Source organism: Canis lupus, chromosome 7 (assembly GCF_011100685.1).
Source record: "Canis lupus familiaris isolate Mischka breed German Shepherd chromosome 7, alternate assembly UU_Cfam_GSD_1.0, whole genome shotgun sequence".
Lineage (NCBI taxonomy): Eukaryota > Metazoa > Chordata > Mammalia > Carnivora > Canidae > Canis > Canis lupus.
Genome location: NC_049228.1, coordinates 19,796,301 through 19,819,097, shown reverse-complemented (window position 1 = coordinate 19,819,097; position 22,797 = coordinate 19,796,301). Strand labels below are relative to the sequence as shown.

Below are 22,797 nucleotides of genomic sequence, written 5' to 3'. Positions count from 1 at the left end.
AGGCATCAGCATTTAAACACATTCAAATCTCTTCTATTAACAACCCACCTCTCCACATACACAGGTTTTCTGTTCCTCACCTCCTCTTACAGACATGGCACATCTCCTTCTTTCCTGGACAGTCTACAGGATTATCTCAAATTTTTAAAAAGATTTTGTTTATTTATTTGAGGGAGAGAGAACAAGAGAGAGAGCATGAGCAGTGGGGAGCAGCAGAGGGAGAGGGAGGAGAAGATTCCCTGCTGAGCAGGGAGCACGACACAGGGCTCAATCCCAGTACCCTGGGATCATGACCTGAGCCGAAGGCAGACACTTAACTGACTGAGCCACCTAGATGCCCTATCTCCATTTTCTTATCTTCCACTCCTCCTTCAAATCATTGCAGTATGATTTCTGCCCTCACAACATTATTGAAACTGCCTTTGTCCAGTTCACCAAAGACTTCCTTGTTGTTAAATACCTTTAATTGTTTTTTACAACACTGTACACTTCCTTGATTCTCGTTATTTTCCCCTGATGATTGCTGTTGGATCTTCAAAATAGCATTTTATGTCCTCTTCTCTGAGTATCACTTCCCATGCATGGTTTTAATTATCTTTTTCTTGCTAACATCCAAATCTCAGCCTAATTTCCTTGAACTTCAGATATGTTGCATCATTCTTGTTCTGCCTAAGACTGTGAACTTTATTAATGTGGGCCATGGGAACCATTTACAAGTTTCTCCTTTTTCTATTTTTCTCATTTTCTTTTCACAAGCTTCTTTAAGAAGGGGAGCAACTGAATCACATCTGTGTTTTTAAAATAGGACTCATAATCACGTAGAAAAATAGGCTCAAGGGATGAGAAACTGGAGCGAAGAGGACTAAGATATATACCAGGCATGAGAAAGAACATGCTAGATAATGGAATGCTATGTAAGTTCTCCTTACCTTGAACGGAGGACTAGAGTCACTTGGTCGTGCAGAAAAGTCAAAGGAGATAATCAGATCAACTCCCCTCTGGGGTCTCAGGATCAAGGGGTATGGCAGGTTAAATGTGAGGCCACTGTCCACTACATGAATCTTTTTACTTTTGACATCCAGGGGCTCATATATTTGCTCAAATTCATCAGGATCTTTAAAAAGGAAAGAGACAAAAGAATGAATTAAATGACCACTTAACATTATCTAGAACATAAATATATTTTTCATGTAAATTTGTAAGTAGAATTTCATAGGATTAGGGCTTCAGGCTTTGAAATCAAACAGAGCTGGGCATGGGTCCTGTAAATGAATCATTGTCTTTGACTCAGTTTCAATTTCTGTGCTGTCTGGGTAAAAGAATGAAATAAGGGTGCTGTGAAAGTTAAGTGGGACAATGTATGGAAAGTACTTAGCTTAGGCCCTGGCATGAAGTCTAACTGCGATCATGATGGCTTTATCAGCCTTACCTCACCTCATCTAGGAGGTCTTTACTGGCTTCAAAACATTTCCTCATATATTATCTTATTTTGTCATAACAGACATGTGAAGTACAACCATATCCGTTAGTGGAGGATGAAATAAATTAATCCCTGCAGTGACAGAATGAGGCAGTGGCAGAGTCTGAATGGATCCCACGCTGCATCTCCCAAAGTGAGGGGAGTCCAAGGAAATAATCCAGCCAACACATTCAGCAGACGTGTTGTTGTCTGTTACTATTTGGGCTCTTTTCTAGGTGCTAAACAAGATGCAAACTCTGCTCTAACAGAGCACGTGACTGATAAATCAGTAAACAGTTCAGGCAGTATTAAATACATGGTAGAAAATGATAGGGGGTCATAGAATGGGGAGTAACTTCAGTTGGATAATCAGGAGAGACCTCTTTGAGAAGAAGGCCTTGAGCTGAGGCCAGATTAAGAATCTGGAACGGTCCATCCAAATATTTGGGGGGTTACTTTTTCCAGGGAGAGGAAAGAGCCTTGAGACGGAATCCGACTCAGTATATCTGAGGAACAGCAAGAAGCCCACTGTAGCTACAGTACTGGAAGAGAGTAGTATGGGGTGATGAGAGGATCTGCAAGAAAGTAGAGTCTAGAAATCATTCGTTTTAAGAAAAAATGGTGACATGCTCCTCTTCACGTTTACGTGTGGGACTCCTCATTCATTTCCCAGGAAAAGAGATGTGATAAGAATTGAACTGATTTGAGTTGAATGAAATGACATGCAATTGTTTTGGTCTGTCTCCATATCCTCACACTTGTTCTATTAAGAAAAAGGCTGGAAAGCTCCAGAACAGCATGAGGATGTTCATACTAGACAGGCATTATGATCTCTGAGAAAGCTTGTAACTTCTACTTGGCAAGTCTTTTCAAAGAGGTAACAATAAAACCTAGAGGGTCAGACTGACCTGTGTTTATAGAATCACGTATCCAAGGTAGTTACTACCTATTATCCAGAAAAATATTCACGTTGTGGGAACCCACTGCATGTTCGTTTCCTCCCTATATTTCTAAATAAGAATGATACTGACTATAACCCTCTCATGGTGAATTTTATCATTATGTTTCAAGAGCAAGGGATCCCAAAGAAAGGCAAATCTTTCAATTCTTACTGTCCCATTAAATCCACAATCTTCATCATCATTAAAATCTGAAGAGCACCAGTGAACACAATTAGGTTTGAGGTTTATTCAATGTGAATTGAAACAGTTCTAAATTAGGTTTGGACTTACTCAAGAAAACATAATTATTCTTCTAAGTTTCTTTTTATTTTTTTTAAGACTTTATTTATTCATGAGAGACACACAGAGAGAGGCAGAGGCATAGGCAGAAGGAGAAGCAGGCTCCCTATGTGGAGCCCAGTGTGGGACTTGATCCCAGGACCTCAGGATCATGCCTTGAGCCGAAGGCAGACACTCAACCACTGAGCCACCCAGGCACCCCCTTCTTCTAAGTTTCTACAGGTAACAGAGAGTCATGTGTTTTCTTCTCTCCTATTTATTAAAATTTCTCATCCCTAGAATACTAACAAGCAAATGCTATAAACATATACTAGTGTGCTTATGAATGAAGAGAAAAAGAGTTTACAGCTGAGGTGATTTGTACTGTCCAGAACTGGTGAATGAGACAAGGTGTGAATGAATGGTCTTAAACAAAAAAAAAATAAATATGCTATAAAAAAAAAAAAAAGCAATAGGGAGAGGGTTTTAGATAAGAATAAGGCCATGTGACTAAATGAAAAGGCAGGCCAAGTTAAAAACAAAAAAAAAAAAGTCTTGCTATGTCTGAGGTGAATACTAGGCCAACAAGGAGAGAAAAGAGAAATTATTCTGTAAATAATTACCTCCAGATGAAGTCTCCTTTCCTATCAAGTACTTATGGATTGTAGTGACAAAGTACTTTGCTACTAGCCAAAATTCTAAAATTCTGTCACAGAAACACGAACCTAAGAATTGTAACATTGAAAAATACATATATCATCAAACACGATTTTAATATTTTTTCTCTGAAATTTTTATTTTTATTTTTTTAAATTTTTTTTTTCATTTATTTATGATAGTCACACACAGAGAGAGAGAGAGAGGCAGAGACATAGGCAGAGGGAGAAGCAGGCTCCATGCACCGGGAGCCTGACGTGGGATTCGATCCCGGGTCTCCAGGATCGTGCCCTGGGCCAAAGGCAGGCGCTAAACTGCTGCGCCACCCAGGGATCCCTGAAATTTTTATTGCTTAAAAACTTTTGCTTAAGCTTTTTAAAGGTGAACAATTGTGGGTCCTTGTCTTATATTCATTTTAAAATATTTTACTAAGAGGCTGGAAGTTCAGTATTTGGGTACTTTTGTTTCTCTTCAAAATAGCTTCATTTATTTTGAGTTTCTCTAATGCATTAGAAATTTCATATATGAGATTTATCATCCTTTTGAGACTCTTACAAAAGAGCCATTATTAGTGTCATTTTAAAGATCAGGAAACTGGGGCACCTGGGTGGCTCAGTGGAGGCAGAGGCTCAGCATCTGCCTTTGGCTCAGGCCATGATCCTGGGATCCTGGGATCGAGTCCTGCATCAGGATCCCCGCAGGGAGCCTGCTTCTCCCTCTACCTATGTCTCTGCCTCTCTCTGTGTGTCTCTCATGAATAAATAAATAAAATCTTAAAAAATAAATAAAGGATAAGGAAACTAAGGCCCAAGAGGTCCGGTTTCACACAGTGATAGGATTCCAAGGCAGGCCCAGGTCTCAGCCCTCTGCTTAGTCCCCTCATTAGACCCAGTGTGTCACATTGCTACTTCAGTAGATGGCTGGCCATAAAACTGAAACGGCTTAAAAAGCAGTAATTACAACGTAGAGAGGCTAACTACACATGCATCTGTCAATCATTAAAACCACACTAATATATGTCTTTAATCACAAGTAAATACAAATGTTTGCAAAACACATTAGTGGGCAATGTTTTTTACAGTGCAGTGATTTCCCCTAATACAATAAAGTATAATGATAGTTTACAAATATTTTTCTTTGGCTTCATACACTTAGTGCTCTTTTGAATTTCAGCTAAAAGATTAACCAAGACAGACCACTTCTCTCATATTCTGTTTGATATGCCCCTTCTTGTCACAAAAATGGTAGTCTCTCTTTTCCTCTTTTATATCCAAGATGATGTCTGAGAGACAGGTCATTATGTGACCAAGTTCCAGCTCTGGCATGTAGCTAAACACCATGGTTCCACCCTTCCAAATAAATTGAAAGGAAGCAGTGTTTCTTAATTGTGTTGCATACAAAGTAGTTTTGCAAGATATTAACAGATGTTCTCTACACAAAATAAGAGTTTCATGATCAAATGGGTTTGAGAAATAGATCGACAGCTTAATGTAATGACCATGTTAGATTGTGGGTTTCCTATCCTCCTGACTATGCCTTAGGCTAATTGCCCTTTTAAATAAAGATGCTACTTTAAAAGAAAGAAAGAAAGATGTTATTTAATCTTCCCAGGAAGTGTATAAGACAGGTACTATTCTTTCTATTTGGGGAAAAGAGTGAGCATTGTTGCAACCTCGCTGCCCTGAGGTTGCAGGTTGCATGGGGATCAGGGGTGTTGGTTTTTAGTTTGGCTCTAGTTTTTCTAACACTGTTAACTGAGGATTATGCTAAGTAACTATTTAAGACCATCTCATTAATAGTGGCCCATCTAGGATTTGAATGTAAGCCAGTCTGCACATTTTCAAGTAGGCACATTGAGTAGGGCTCCTTAAATTCATTAGAGTATCCCATCGCATTGTGAATAGGGAGATGGAGTTGTTAGTTTTTCCAAATTTATTTGAACTTGAACCCAATTTATTATATAACATCTACTACAATGTCAGAGAGAGTTTGATAAATGACACTACGGAAGAACATCCTCCCATAGCTCAAAACATACAGGGTTTCTAAACCTGTAAATGAGTTAATCAGGTTCTTTGCTAGGTGTGGAAACATGTTGTGTTTTATAATGATGTACCATCTCCTTAAAGCAGCTCCTCTGTGGGCATTTGCAATGGTCACTTTATATAAATACCTCACACAGATTCAATATATGATGTACAAAATGTTTGGATGTTTGTGTATTGAACTCTGGCCTAAATCAACGCATGCCTCGATTTTTAAAATTCCAGATGTTATGTGTCACAGTAAGTAACGTAAACACAAAAGTAAACAGGAAAGAAGTCACATAAATAATAGACAGCTTCTCGTAGTTTCTAAAGGTATACAACTATTTTGAAATAAACAAACAAGAGGAATTCCCTCATCTTATTATTCTTCTTATTTTCTTTTTTTTTTTTTTTAATTATTTATTTATGATAGTCACAGAGAGAGAGAGAGAGAGAGAGGCAGAGACATAGGCAGAGGGAGAAGCAGGCCCCATGCACCGGGAGCCTGACGTGGGATTCGATCCCAGGTCTCCAGGATCGCGCCCTGGGCTAAAGGCAGGCGCTAAACCGCTGCACCACCCAGGGATCCCTCTTCTTATTTTCAAACGATTGTCTGCAAAGTGAAGTAGTAGGCACAATGACTGCACTATTTTTTTTCTCATTTTAGGTTGAGAGATTGTTTTAATTCTAAAATACTCAAATTTTACTTGGTACAAATGAAATCACCATAGGGTCAACTAAAATGTAAGATTTTCCTACACTAAAATGTAAGATTTTCTTAATATCTAGATAAGATAAAAGTTTCTATTTCTATTTTGCATGGGGGTACAAAAATAAGAGATATAACCTTAACATTTTAATTAAATTGCAGTATTTTCAACTGTATAATAAATCAAGTTTTTAAAAAGATTATTTATTTATTTATTTATTTATTTATTTATTTATTTATTTATTTTAGCGAAAGAGAGAGAGAGAGAGAAAGAGAGAGAGAGAGAAAGAGCACACAAGTAGGGGGAAGGGCAGAAGCAGAGGGAGAGAGGCTGACTCTGCTCAGTGTGGAACCTGATGTGGGGGTCTACCCCAGGACCCTGAGATTGTGACCTGGCTCAACCGACTGAGCCACCTAGGCACCCCTTTATAATAAACAGTTTTGATGAAGATTTTATGAACCAAAATGATTACAGTTTATGATAAATCTTTTAACTTTTAACTACATATACATGGTTAATCTAAAACTTGGAAATAATCAGGAGACAGTGTCTAAACAACTGTCTGAGAGAGCACTAATCGATTTAGTAAATCTGGTCTAAGATGCAGTCATTTTTGGCAATGTTAGTTTGTAAATTATATATCTGAATGAACTCATCACTGACCTGGCTGGATTCTTGACTAAATCAATTTTAGTAAATTCTTGACTAAAATCAATATCCCATATATATTTTTTTCAACTAGATAAATACAGAGTGAGTGAAATAGAATTTTTATGAGCTATAACACTAGGAAATAAAATTTAAGGTTCTTTCCAACAATTTTAGGTTCATGCATTCCGAAATAGGTCAACAAAAGAATTTTTAATTGATGTAATACCGTATTTTGAGGCGATTACATTTTCTACTTGCTCATTTTACTTTATGAGAACTGTCCATGAGTCTTCTCACACTACATATATACTCACATATATATGGCTTAGAATTCAAATTTAACTAGGCCTGCTGTATTTGATCTAGCAACCCAAACACCTCTGAACCTACATAAAGTATTGCAAAACCACCAGGGAGTTGTTAAACTGTGGAGTGCAGAATGCATGCTGTGCAAATCACAGGAGCTATGCTGGGTAATTCGATCAAAGTAATAACATAAAACAGATGTAATATAGTACACAGAAAGGAAACTTCCATTTGACATCAGCAAAACAATGACTAACAGAGCGGGGAAGGGAGTGTAGCAGAAAGGAAAAGCTTCGGAGCAACACTGAGGTCTGTGACCCCATTCTAGCTCAGCTAAGAAACTGTAGGCAGTGAGAATGACTCTCTTTGATCATTCTTTTTTCTAAAGTAAAATAACTAAAGATTCTTTTCAGTTCTAAATGATCTTTGAGACTAAGTTTTTTTAACAGCCATCATCATTCATCAATGAAGGCTCAGTTTCTAAGGAATATACATTTAATGCATATTCTAATTGCAGTAAGTATAATCACGTGACACAAGACAAATAAGGTCATTGATTAATGGGCAAGTGTTTTGTCTTTTTCTTTTTAAATTTTGGATGAATTTTAAAACAGATATTGACTTTATCACAAATGGACTTTTATCACTGCTAATATGAAAGGGTGTCATTTGCAGTTAAATAATCATACCATACCTCGTATCCTAGACTTGGATGCCATAAACATAATGCAAAGTATAGTGAGTTTCTACTCCTCTTGTTTAAACAAGGTAACTTGCTTTTGCAATGTCCCCTAAGTTCAGACAATAAATGGGAACAGCACTACCAGAAACACCACCAAACCTAAAGCCACGTCCTAATTTTTCCAAATATTTTAGAGGCACGATGCTCCACCAAAAAGTAGAAGAAAGGTTTTTGGAAAAATCCCACTTACATTTCTAGAGCATCCTGCTTTTGATGCCCTGAAGCAGAAATAAATGAGAAATGATATCTGAGCAGTGACCCAGATATCTACTTCATCTGGTATGATGAAGTAGAAAGATTTAGATGTAAAAAAATGTAGGATCATTATAAGAAAGATTATTATGTATTGATTAGTCACCATGGCAAATTTAACTTTTAATTTGAAATATGCAGGGAACTGAAGAGGAAAGGGAATGATTCGTTGGAATTTGGCAACGTAACAGACACAGCAGTGAGTGGGCTCCTACCAGCTGGCCTTAAGAAAGTGACCTAACCTTTCTGAGAACTAGAGGGACAGACTCAGTAGCCTCACAGACTCTGAGGCTGGTGAAGTCACCTCCCCTCGGAACCCTGGAATGCAGGCAACTCCTGTGCTGTGGCAGAGAGTCGGGCTGAGGACCACATCAACCAGGATTCTGAAAAGTGCTGGGTCTGCTAAGACCTGCCCTCCGCCAAGAGCAGAAACACCCACAGAAAATTCAAAGGAGGAAATGAGACAGAGGCTACATTTCTGCCATTTCCACTGCCAGGCACGGTTGTGGGGGCGTTTGTGGGGGTGATTCTGAAGTGTTTTTGGAATCCTTCCTGGAAGATCAGCCCAGAGCTTGCTCTTCCAAGCCTTGGAACAACTTTGTCAACACCTGATTCCCTACTTTGAATCCCTCTCAGTTAAGCAAGGGAGAAGGCTTCCTGTTTTCTGAGTGAACCTTGTCCAATACAGAGAAGATCTAACACCCCTCCTTAGTGGTTCAGTGAAAAATTTCTATGCTGACATAACTATGCCATTTCCTGTCCAATGAATGTTTTTCTTCCCCCCCCCAAAAAACTCCCAGTAATCTGAAGCCCTTCACACACTAAATAGATGTTGCTGTACCTGAGCATAAATGGATAAGCATTGCTAAGAATCAAAAGGCTTCTCACTCGAAAGGAATAAAGATCTCCTGAATTAGCTTCCATGGATTATGTTTTGTGTGCTTACCTGCTACAGCCATATCCAATTCATCTTCATCCAACGATTCCTGTGTCATCAAGTCTTTCAGAGGAGACATTGGATAGGATGTATTGAGATTCAAGCCCAACATGAAGTTGTGCACCTTCCCAGCACGTCCTTCTCTGGTATTGAATAAAGTTGAATCACTCACCAAAGCCATTATCATACGATGGACCCAACTTGCTTGATTATCATTGTGATATTCCCTTTTAGCATCTTCATTTTCAGTGCCTAAGGAAAAAGAACCAGAGCATATAGATTCCCAAATCCATTAAAAAACAACAACAACAACAAAAAACTTTGGATAAATACCTAGTAGTGCAATTGCTGGATCATAGGGTAGCTCTATTTTTAACTTTTTAAGGAACCTCCATACTGTTTTCCAGAGTGGCTGCACCACTTTGCATTCCCACTGTTGGTATAAAAGGGTTCCCCTTTCCCTGCATCTTCGCCAACACCTATTATTTCCTGAATTGTTAATTTTAGCCATTCTGACCGATATGAGGTGCTATCTCATTATGGTTTTGATTTGTATTTCCCTGATGATGAAAAATGTTAAGCATTTTTTCATGTGTCTGTTGGCCATTCTAAGGGGCAGCTGCACCCCGATGTTTACCAATGTTTATAGCAGCAATGTTCGCAATAGGTGAACTACAGAAAGAGTCCAGATGTCCACTGACAGATGAATGGATAAAGAAGATGTGTGTGTGTGTGTGTGTCTACACATACACAATACAATATTACTCAGTCATCAAAAGAATGAAATCTTGCCATTTGCAACAACATGGATGGAACTAGAGGGTATTATGCTAAGCAAAATAAGTCAGAGAAAGACAAGTCAGAGAAAGACAAATACCATATGATTTCACTCATATGTGGAATTTAAGAAACAAAACAGAGGAACATAGGGGAAAGGAAGGAAAAAATAAAATAAGATACAGAGGGAGGCAAATAATAAGTGACTCTTAACTACAGGAAACAAACTGAGGGTCACTGGAGGGGAGAGACAATTGGGGATAGGGTAACTGGGGGATGGGCATTTAGGAGAGCATGTGATGTAATGAGCACTGGGTGTTATTTGCAACTGATGAATCACTAATTCTACCCCTGAAACTAATAATACACTATATGTTAACTAAGTTGAATTTAAATAAAAAATTTTTTAAAATCTCTAGGTAATTGAATATTAAGGTTAATAGTGAAGCTCTATGTCTTTTGATTTAACAAATATTTGTATAAATTAATACAGTAATATTTCAGTTAATCATTTTTTTCTTAAATTGTTATTACTTTATCCTTTACCCACCATCAGTCTACAGGTTGTGTTTTTTTTTTTAATATTTTATTTATTTATTTGACACAGAGAGAGTGCAGAAGCAGGGGTAGTGGAAGGCAGAGGGAGAGGGAGAAGCAGACTCCTTGCTGAGCAGGAAGCCCGATGTGGGGCTTGATCCCAGGACCCCAGGATAATGATCTGAGCCCAAGACAGACACTTAATCGACTGAGCCACCCAGGCACCCCTACAGGTTGTGTTCTTGATGTGTTACTTGGTCTATTCTTACATTTCCAGGCAAACTACTTTCCCCTTTCTGTCCTTTCCTAGACCTTTTCTTTTTTTTTCTCTGGCCACACACACACACACACACACACACAGGGAAATTCCACAGTAGCTAATCCTACCTTCTTTATTACTAAGTTTTCTTCCCTCTCCTGTTTAGTAAACATCAGAAATCATGCAAACTGAGAACAGACAACTGAAGGGCTCAACACACATATTTGCTGCTCAGTAAACACTCTAGAAACAGTCATTTCATCCTTGCTTATAAAGTTTGGAATTTAAAACCGTGTAATTTAAACACATGCTTTAAAATGTCTTGAAATCCAACAATCTTCCAAAAGAAGCAGTTTTAAATGACTTCTCCCCTAAAACCTGTGCACACATCACGACCACTGGGAAGCAGCATCGGTAGTTTTTTAGAACACTGGTTCCAGAATCAGACTGCCTGGATTTCAATCCTCTTTCCACTGCTTCTTAGTAACTCTTCTCAGCTTTCATTTCCTCACAGGACACCTCATGGGGCTGTTGTGAAGATTAATCGAGATAATGCATCCATGCATATCTCTTACAAAAATGCCTGGCCTGTATTAAATTCATAATAAAAACCAGGTAACAGTAGAGATGGTGGTGGCAGTGATAGCTGTATCATCATGATCAATACTATTCATTCATAATCCAAGTCGAGGAAGGTTGTATGGTATAGTATAATTCCACTTGCCTGCATCTCTCTCTTCAGATTTCTGGCAACTCTATATAAATATATATATATATATATATATATATATATATATATATATATATATCTGAGAAAAAGAAAGTCTATGTTCAAACTTCATAATTTCTCATAAATATTAACTAGACATACATAAAATCATAATAAATACTGATTTTTTAGCTTCATAAGGATTAGCTTAATGAGCTGAGGAAATGAATGGATCTTTCAGTAACCAATTCAGGTGACTACATACTCACACACACACAAAAAAAAACATACATTTTTCTACCTCACACTTCTCTAAAGCCAAATATGACAAAGAAAAACTCTCAAAGGACAAGTTGGGCTTTAAAGTGAATGATTTGGGGGCACCAGGGGAGCTCATTTGGTTAAGTGGCTGATTCTTGATTTCAGCTCAGGTTGTAATGTCAGGGTCATCAGATTGAGCCTAGCATTAGGTTCCACACTTAACATAGCCCCTGCTTGGGACTCTTCCTTTCTCGCCCTCTGGTCCTCCCCAGATGTGTGCGCACCCATGCACTCTCTATATATATTAATAAATAAATCTTTTTAAAAAAAAATAAAGTGAATGATTTATATCCTCCAGTCACAAAGGATACAAAGATACCAATTATTTTCCAAAAATTTGGAGCTTCCTCCTATTCCTCCAACTCCCTCTCCTCTTCTTTTTCCTTCTTTTTCCTCTTCCTCCTCTTCCTTCTTTATCACCAACATAATTACCATTATCATCATCATTTTTGTTATTATTATTAAATAAACCCCACTTCTGTCCTAGACAGAGATCTTTCCTTACAAGATATTTGGAAATGGCACCGTTTGTGGGACAAACCCAGCAGTCAATAGATAAATGATAATTGACTCTTTTTTAGTAATAATATAAGTAAATTTCTATTTGCATAGCTTTTTACAACTTAAAGCCCTTTGTATGCATTTGCAAGTTGATAATTATAACAATTTTGTGAGAGCAGGTAAAATGATGCCAGCATAGATTTGAAAAAAACTAAAGTTAAAAATTCCTAAAGACCTTGCTCAAAATCATATGATGAAAAATGAAGAAGCTTCAAAAGAGAATGAGGAGACAAGCCACAAACTGGGAGAAAATATTTGTAAAAGACACATCCAATAAAAGACTGTCATCCAAAATATACAAAGACCCCTCAGAATTCAACAATAAGACAACAAACAAACCAATTAAAAAATGGGCAAAAGAACTTAACAGATACCTCACCAAAGAGGACATAGAAATGGCAAGTAAGCAAAGATGCTCCACATCATGTGTCACCAGGGAAATAGAAATTAGAACAACAATGAGATAACACTACACACCAATTAGAAATGCCAAATCCTAAGCAATGACATCACTGAATGCTGGTGCGGATGTGAAGCAACAAAAATATTCATACATGCTCATGGGAATGCAAAATAGTACAGCCACTTTGGAAGATTCTTGCAAAACTAAATTTTACTTCCATCATATGATCCAACAATCATGTATTTTAGTTTTTACCCAATAGCAGCTTTATTCATAATTGACAAAACTTGGAAGCAAATAAGATGTCCTTCAATAGGTGAACGGATAAATAAATTGGTACATCTAGACAATGGAATGTTATTCAATGCTAAAAAAAAAAAAAGAAGAAGAAAAAAAAGGAGGGGGTGGCTATCAAGCCATGAAAAGACGTGGAGGAAACTCAAATGCATATTACTAAGTAAAAGAAGCCAATCTGATAATGCTATATATACTGTATGATACCAACAATCTGACATTCTGGAAAAGACAAAACTGTGGAGACAGTAAAAAGATCAGTGGTTGCTAGAGGTGGGGATGGGAGGGATAGAGGAATAAATAAACAGCACAGAGGGATGCTTCTGGCAGTGAAACTACTCTGTATGAAGCTATAATGGTAGATAAAGGTTACTCTACATTTGTGAAAACCTATAGAATATATGATGCCAAGAGTAAACCCTAAAGTTTGGACCTTGGGTGACAAGGATGTGTCGATGTAGTTATAACAAACGCACAATTCTGATATAAGATGTTGAGGTGGAGGAGGCTCTGAGTGTGGGTGGGAGTGTGCAGGAAATCTAAGGGAACTCTCTGGTCTTTTTGTTCAATTTTGTTGAGAATCTAAAACTACTCCAAAAAATTTTATTTAAGAGAAAAAAAAGAATATTAAGAGCTAATAAGAAATCCCAAGAACATCCTAAATATAATTTTCCAATCTAGGTTGCTATTAAAACCAAAATAGGTATGTATGTTCAAAGGGCCTTTGAATTTCTTAGCCTTAAGATAACCAGAAGTGATCAAATGTACTGACCATCTATAGCAATTTCCTTAATAATTAACAAGCCATTATTATACCTACTTGACAGTCCCTATGTCAACACATATTAATTCTAGAAATGTTAGGCATATACTGTCTATCCCCTTTGTACTGGCTGGCACCCTTCATTAAAAGGAAATTAAAAAAAAAAAAGACCTGAATAACTAAAAAAAATAAAGTTAAAAATAAGAAGGAGCCAGAATTAGGACTGACTTTCCAGCATGAAACAGCAGGACAGTGTGCCAACAGGGACTGAAGAGGAGACCATGAGCAGTGCTCAAATCTTGTGCCTGGTCGAAAATTTTGTGCCCAGGGAAGGGTTATTATTATTACTATTATTAATTTTACAAGAAACTACACACTAGCCATGCTGTGAGCTTGTGTAGCTGCATTTCCCAGAGAAGGTACTTTCCCTCTAGTTTACACAAACTTATCTTATGAGGGAGTCACAGCCCAGCTGTGAAAAGAGAATTTTAATTTTAATGTTGATTCAGCAAGGATAAAACAGGCTTTTCCAATATCTACACCATGGCTGGAGGGATTCATGAAATTTAGAGCAAGAAAGGATCTAGTGTCTTCTAAAATCTAGATAATCATATTCAAACTATCACAGGATGTTTACATCACAGGGTTAATTTGACCACCTAACATTTGCTATAAATATCCCCCTGATCCACACCTTATCCCTGCCCAGGCTTCATCCCTGATACGGTGATCCACACCAAGCCAAAAACTGCCTTGTCAAAATGTGAAAGAACTCATTCACACTTATAAATAACATATACAATAAAAAGTTCTTCATAATTCTATCCCACTTCATCACTGATCTCTTCCTAAGAGATGGATTGCTGACAATGGGATAAAGCTCAGTAATGAAGTGAGAATAATTTTTCACATGATACTTCATCAATAATAGGATTTTTAAGGATGAAATTTTAAGTTTTAAAGCCAAAGAAAAATGCTCCCATGTCACAATTTTCATGCCAAGAAGCCTGGTGCTCTAACTGGACTTAGAATTTGTTATTTCTACCATTCCAGTTTATTCTCCATTTGTTCCATGGATAATAGTTTGAGGTCTTAAAAAGAAAAACATAAGGGATATTTATGTGTTGCATATTTTATTACACACATAGTATCAATTCTTTCAGTGAACAGAAAGCTACAGTTCTATATTGCTCGGAGAGCAGAGATTACCATTAGCACCTTGAGTGAGAGAATCAGACACAACATGCATTTCTTCTATGCAAATGGACTTCTGCCAGAGAAGATCCTCTTACCTTTGGGTTCTTGTGTTTCATCATCGCTATCTGAGCTGTCATTACTCACAATATGCTCTGCGGTAATATTTTCTGTGGGGAAAAAAATCAAAACAGTTGAAGGATTTCAGGTGTCAAGACTCACAATTAAATTTACTGTAAGGAAGTAATCTCAGAAAAACCACCAAGTGAGATCTACCAAGTTCACTAGTGTTAATTTTGAACAATTTAGTCCCGAAATTTATAGTTTCACTAGTATTTTCAAATTTCTCATTGAAAAACAAAATGTCTTAGGGCAGGAAAAATTAGTTTAAAGCTATTCATTCATGATTTAAAGGGAAAAAATGTTTATCTTAATCCTGACAAAATAACTTAATTATAGGAGGCTCCTTTTTATATCAAAAAGGTATATATTTCTTCAATTAAATATGTTTAAGTGGTGTTTAGGAGGGTAAATGTAGGGTAAAACCAAAATCCACAGGGGAACTACAGAACAATTCCTTTAAAATGAATGAAAGCTACTAATATAAGGTATCTTTTGATTTTCAATAATCCTGAAAGTTGTTGAAATGTGCCTATTGGAGTCAAGAATTTGTACTTCTGGGGATCCCTGGGTGGCTCAGCGGTTTAGCGCCTGCCTTTGGCTCAGGGCGCGATCCTGGAGTCCCGGGATCGAGTCCCACGTCAGGCTCCCGGCATGGAGCCTGCTTCTCCCTCTGCCTGTGTCTCTGCCTCTCTCTCTCTCTCTCTCTCTATGTCTATCATAAATAAATAAATAAATAAATAAATAAATAAATAAATCTTAAAAAAAAAGAATTTGTACTTCCTCAGAATATATTAAAAGGGTAGTTATAAAAACTAAAATAGAAACCACAGATCCTTAACACTTAAAACAAAGATAAGAGTAAAATCCACATAATAACTCGTTTTTTTTTTCAAGTAAAAATTACCTAAACTATGGAGCATACAGATCATTCTTAACATCAGCATTTGTAGAAAAATCAAACTTTCTTTGGATACTTACATGAAACCACTTTCTCTACAATGAATTTTTTCTTTGATTAGTCAATAGAATTTTTTTTGGTCTCAAAAAACTGACTCTAAATTTATAATTTTCACTGATAGAGTCATTTTAAGGCTCTGAACTCAGAGAAACGGACTCTAAATTTATAATTTTCAGTGACACAGTAATTTGAGGGCTCCAAACTTAGAGAAATACATGTATAACACTTAGTTCCCCCATATTACTCTGCATATATTTATCATACCTGCGTAAATGTCATATATATGAATGACTGAGGGTATATAATGAAAGGGTTTTAAATGCTTGAGGTAGTCATTTTAATTTTTAGATTTATTTAATTTTACTGGCATGGTTACACATATGAAATTCAATAAAAGATCATGTTCTCGGCTTAATCTTCATTTCATTTCATGACTATTACAGAAAGTAGTTTTGTTGTGTAGAAGAGGGGTGGTGTTAAGAAATGATCTGCTCTAGGTTTCCTATACAGTAGATGTGTCTCTCTGGTCCTGTATGTATTTAGCAGAACAAAATTCTCTTTCTGCAAGTAAGTTTTTCTTCTCTCTCTCTTTTTGGGTCATTTTTGATACTATCACTTAAGAAAATGGTTCACAAAAAACAAGGTTCACCAAAATATTCTTTTATAAAGATATTTTCAAGAGATAGCTAAATATTTGAATGTATTTATTTTCCATCCCTATGGTATAACATTTGACTTCATCTGTTCAAGAGCACAGATTGCTCATATTCAAAATTCCTTGAGAATGTAAAGAATTTCATTTAGAGTTATCGGATTATGGTCCAATATACTATAATGTCTTTCTTCAGAAGGGAGGAAGCACATACAGAAACCACCTTTGAGCCTCCCTTTAAAGGGTAAACTTTGGGGAGCTGATGGATGAAAAGAGTCACCAGGCATCTTCAGATTCCCCTCAGTCACCTCTCTGGTCTCATTTCTGGAAACCCTTACCTCATCTGAGGTAACATGGATCCTTCTGGCTACTGGATCTCAAGTGCACAATATTCCCCCTTAGTCTGACACACAGGACAAGTGAATAAGCTGCCAAACCACGGGCCCCAAAGGAAACATCTCACAACAAAGAATATTCTGAAGATTATTTAGTATAAACACTGTCCTTTTCCTTGGCCTTCAGCCATTGTCTCGCCCACCTCAGATCTGTTATTTCAGCCCTATTCTCTTCCTGCCATAGGAGGAAAAAAATAACAAGCCCTAGGTTTATCTGGATTATTCAACAGAGAGGAATCACAGAGAAACAAGTCCCGTAACAAGTGCTCCGTCTGTTCTTTATCCCTTTTCTTCTGAAATCTTTACAAATTTTTGAGAAGAGTTAGTGATTTCCATAAAATTAGAATGGAGAACAGGGTATTTATTCATGTGGGGTGTAACGTTCATTAAAAAAAGTCAAGTCAGAGCATTTCAGCAATATACTCTTGGCCTCATAGCTCCTCCTGAGAATGGGGCTCTGTAGTTCCAGCTGGAGCAAGCTCCAGAGTTCCATCTGCCTTGGCTGCTTGTTAACGGAGTGCCACTCAGAGGACAGGAGAAAGTTCAAGCACAAAGTGCTTTCTTTACTGTTTTTATTTTTATTTTAAAATCTTTGGCTCTAAGGCATTCGGAAGATCACTTCTTCACTACTTTATGAAGAACGACCCCCCCAAAATACAATTGATACTATTGAAGAAAATATTAAGGACTATGGAAAATTGCTGTTTGCTTAATGTGCAATAGCTAAAATGGCTTTTACAGGAGGAATGATAACACTACTTATAAGCCACTTTGTAGTGTATTAATTAATGTTACAATTGTGTGTTTTTTTTTCATATAAAGCTTACTTAAATCAATTGTCACTTCCTGAAAAAACTAAGGGCACCTTGTCAGAAAAAAAAAGTCTACATTAAGTTTTTTACATGCAAGTATTCTTCAACTGAATTGATTGTTGAAAAAGTCACTGATACTATTCTGTGAACTCTCTCCTCACACAGACGTGTGATGCTTCACAGACAGACGGGAGGTAGTTGGTAGGTCATGTGCTGATTATCTACAGGACCCTCCTCCCCAGCCACTGCTGGGTTGGTTCCAAATTCAGATTTAGCAATCACTGCTTCTTCCTACTGCCAGACAAAATAGCCATAAGGAAACAGCTGGCAAGGCATTTGGAAGACACCGAACGTATGTTTCATTTTGTTTGCTTTGAGTCAAATTTACTCAACCACGAAAACTGATGTTCCTGTCATTCATCTTACAATGAATGAAAACTGCTGGTCCTCAGTTCAGTCTGTCTACTTTTTCAAGTTTTGTAAATATTATTTTTTAATTTATTATGGGCCATTGAGTTCGACTTAAAGAAAATCATTAGTGTTCATTTACTAGATGGAATTTGAAATACTCTTTCCTCCTTTTTGGTATGACTTAGCCAAAGGAAGCCAACAGAATTCTAACAAGCTAGTATTTAAGCGGTAAATGAGCAGGCAAGCATGAATTTAGGTGTCATCCTGTGTTCAACTGCTGATGAATCTAATCTTTGAAAAGCAAATTCTATTTGATAAAAGGAATATCTTGAATACAGATAGCATATTTAGATATATGATGACTAAGGGGAATGAAGATGCTCTAGTTAAAAATTCTTAGGAATCAATAGTTTTTATGAATTTCAAAACCTCAATGTCAGAATAATACTTAAGAAGTAATATACAGATGATTCCTAGGAAATATTTAAGTTGACTTAACCAAGTTATTGGTAACGTTAGGACAACTGCAATCTTAATGATGATTTAATTTACTAATTAAAATCAGGCATGTTAAAATTTATCAGTTTAGCACAAATATGATCAATAGAAACATGTTTTTACAATACCTAATTCTTCTTCCATTGTAGAACCTTTATTTTGTGAGCCAGACACTCCCAAGACTCTGTTGAACAATATAGAAAAGGCACTGCCCCACACACCTAAAACCAAGCAAGAATGGTGAATAACTTAGACTGCACCAAGATTTAAAACAGTCAAGCAAACAAATGGTAGTTTTTGATGACTTACCCATTAAGAAATGCAAGGGGTTTTCTTCATATTTCTTCACAACTGTTCCCATAAAAAATTTGCTTCCAAATAAGTCAGGGGCCATAAAAGTACCATATTTAGCCATGCCGATCTCATATGGACTGAATTCAACCCAATCTGAAAACATTTTTAAAAAGTGCAATCCATTAGTAGGAAAATACTACAGAAATGCACCCAAAGATCACTTCCAACAATGCCTTGATTATTTTCATTTATTTAAAATATTTTTTAAAAATTAACCAAATGTCTTTTATGTATATAGCACTGTATAGAGGCTGGGGGAAAAGAGCTTATTGAGATGAAAATGCAAAAGGATCCCTTCCAATTTGTACAAACTGAACATCTTTTGCATTTAAAAGCTTCTTTCATGAAGTCCATCTTAATTCTAAAGAATGGAAAACAGAAAATTGCTAATTCAATTGTAAAATCCATGAAGGAGATAGAAGTTAAACTATGATAATGCAAGCAGACTATGAAAATGGAAGAAAGTGTTCTCCAACATTTGCCTTTTCTTCATCTTTCTTTAATTTTGCTTATTAACCATTATCCTGACTCAAGATTATAATGCAAAGTTCGTATGCTGAGTGTCTCAAGAACTACCTGCAATAGGGTCAAAAGGCATACTTTCTAGAAGTAGAGGCTATAGAGCCAGAGCCCTGGGTTCAAATCCCATTTTGCTGCTTACCAACTATGCAACCTTCGTTAGATTACTTGTGTTCTCCAAGTTTTAGTCCTCTAATCTACAGAGTATGAATAAAATCAGGAGATTGTAGAATTGTTTTGAAAAGCTAGTGAGTTAAGAAATGTAAACAACTTAGAAGAGGGCATAGCACATTTTAATCAGTCTACAAATGGTAGCTACTATTAGATTTCATGTATATCCATGGCTATCACTACATCTAATTAGGCATCCAAAAAGAATTCCTGGTTTCTGATTCCCACGTCCTACACTTGCTACTCTCAGTCCCCCTTGCCTGGTAAATGGTACTACTTTGCAGATAGTTATACCCCTATTCAGACTTTATTCTTGACAGTTCTTTTCCCTTTTTATCCTCCATACAAAAACTCAAGTTCTATAGACTCTCTTACCAGATATGGTTAGAAACAGGCTGCTTACCCATTTCTCCACCATGGACCAACCAGCCATTTGTACCCTACTGGCACAAGTGCCATACTTTCCTCCCTGGATCTCCGCCATAGTCTTCTAAAACATCTCTTCTCTATTTCCCTATATTTTTGATACTCGGAGCAAGAATGAATTTTTAAAAATAGAAATCACAGCACACTAATGCCAGCTGAAAGATTTCTAATGACTTCCCATTATACTGAACATAAAAATATGGTCAACAAGGCTTCAAGATGGTCCGGCTGGTGCTCCCTGACCTCACATCCTAACCAATCTCCCATAATGTTGGTCTTGCTCTTCTTTCTCCTTGAGCCACACAAGTCTTCTTAATGTTCCTCAAAGAGAAAGTTCAATGATACCTCCATACTTTTATGCTCTCTATTACCTTATGTGATCACAAGGCTTGCTCCTTCTCAACCTTTAGTTCAAGATCCAGTTTTGTTGGCCACCCTCTGTAAAGTCTCACCACCATCCACTCTTGCCTAACCCATAACTCTCTGCTCTCCTTTATCCCCTCCCTTCCCTTCTGAAATTATTACATGTCTATCCAAACAATCCAAAATCCAAATGACTCGAAATTCCCCTAGCTTTTTTCTGCTATTCATTTGGTGGTAAAATCTGACCTGACTTCATTCAGCAGGAAAAAAAAAAAAAAAAAGAGTCTTGAAATGATGCAAGACTTAGGTTTTATTTATCTCACTAAATATGAATATTGACACATTCTATTAAGGAAATTACTCTATTTGACTATGAAATCTGAGCGGGAGGGTATTATATAACATTATATATAATGTTATATATTATATAACATAGCTTTAAAATCTAAAATATTCTGAATTCCAAAACACCTATCGCCAACGTTTTAGAAAAGGGATTGTGGGTGTCTATTTATTGTTTACTCAGTGGCAGATCATAACATTCTACTTTCGTGAAGGAAGTTATGAAATCACAGTTGGGATGAGAACACATTATAATTCATTTCAAATCAAAGCCAAGTGGCACACATACCTTTCATCGGAAAGTGGTATGCTTTATAATGATTTACATGGAGGTATTGAGACATGACTAGCAATGAATCAGAGGCTGCTAGGAAAATTTCTGTATCACTACAAGTAATTTCCCATCTCTGAATTTCATCCCCTTATCTTGGGTACTGAAACAATAATTTCTCGAGTAATCTCTTCCTTATTAATGCTATGGTGCGTGCACACAGTAATTACAGACATTCTCAAGGTGAGATTGCGCTCTAGTCTTTACTGAAGGACTCACCATACGAGTATGTGACTATTCCTTTTGCTGTTGACTCGTACATTTCAAACTTGAATCTCTCTCCTGTACCTCCATCTACTCATTTCCAACTTCCTGTTGCGCATTTAAGCTTAGACACAATGTCATCACATCCCACTATGCTTATCTGGAAAGGAACTCCTTATCCTTCCTCCCAGTCTATCTTACCTATTTCCGTACACTATTAGAGCCCCAAAAAGGAATTTTTTAAACTGACATCACATCACTCACTCACTTACAAAAGCAGAGTGATAGTGGTGCTTCCAGCTTCTTTCCTTGCTAATCTACCCATATGAATCACCAAAGTGCTTTTTTCCTCCCAAAACACTACTTAAAAAATTTATTGTCCTGCCCCCAAACATCAAAATATTTCCCATTATCATTATAACTGAATAAAAAGATTTCTCCCTGGAATTCAGATCTTTTTATAATTTGGCACTAATAATTTTCCCAAATGCACCACCCACCTTCACCCACTCATAATAAGGCCAATTTCTTTTTACTGCTCTCAAAAACATACTTTGGGCTCCCCTTCTGAGTATTTTCTCATGGTATTTCACACAACAAGAACTATTCATCTCTCTTGATAGACCCATGTATGTTCAAAGGAAATCTGAGTTCCATTATCCACCTGAAGTCCTTATGACTGGACTAAATGTCTATGATATCTTACTCTCATGTCGGTTCTACACACTTTAATAGATCGTAATATGCTATGTGTATGGCTCATTCATTTTTCATGTTTTATTTTTGTCTTGTTAATGGGATTATAACTTTCCTGAATACTATATATACAATACTATATAATACTATATATCTACTCTTATAGTCTGTCAAAGAATTTAACATGATGTGGAGTTCTCTAAGTTGTGCTCAGTAAATGCAATTTACTGACCAATGGAAACGTAAAAATGAAAGCAATGTAGTAAGTGAAGGAGGCAAAAATATTTGACAGTTTAAACATCTAATGTTTATTTGTTTAAAATCTTCAAAAGAAGAAAATGTTTAAAACTATTCTGAAGGGAAGAAAAACATTCTCTGATATTGTGAAACAAAGTTGATAAAACTTTTGTAAGCTAAGATAATTTGGTTCTTTGACATTTAAAAATATTATTCAGATAATATTGCAGCTATTTTCCCCCTGAATATCTATTTTTAATCTGAGCAAACTTTAAAGGAATAAAGTATAGACATGGCTCTTCCCCCACCTCCCCTCAATAACCCAAGCTACTTGAACCTTCATAACATAACATCTTTGAATATCTTATCTGGGTACAAGATCCATATAACTAATGCTTGATGGCTTTGTCCAACTCTGTTGGAAGACAGAGCTTTGAACCTCCTTATCATAAAAGCTTCACAATGAAGGTTAATGGTGTATCTCTCATCTCAGTAACAATATCGTAATTAGGCAGATGGCCCAAAT

The 22,797-nt window shown here is 36.7% G+C and overlaps 1 protein-coding gene across 9 annotated transcripts in view; it reads right to left on the bottom strand.

Annotated features, from left to right (window-relative positions):
- The window catches only part of PLA2G4A (phospholipase A2 group IVA), a 151,277-nt gene that overhangs the window by 21,071 nt on the left and 107,409 nt on the right, over positions 1-22,797 (bottom strand). For all 9 annotated transcript variants that reach the window (XM_038542331.1, XM_038542332.1, XM_038542330.1 and 6 more), the window contains 5 exons: positions 18,938-19,075; positions 18,757-18,849; positions 14,878-14,949; positions 8,971-9,213; positions 930-1,114 (listed from right to left, as the gene is read on the bottom strand). In XM_038542331.1, the coding sequence (XP_038398259.1) occupies positions 930-1,114; positions 8,971-9,213; positions 14,878-14,949; positions 18,757-18,849; positions 18,938-19,075 (731 nt within the window). The remainder of the gene's footprint in view (positions 1-929; positions 1,115-8,970; positions 9,214-14,877; positions 14,950-18,756; positions 18,850-18,937; positions 19,076-22,797) is intronic.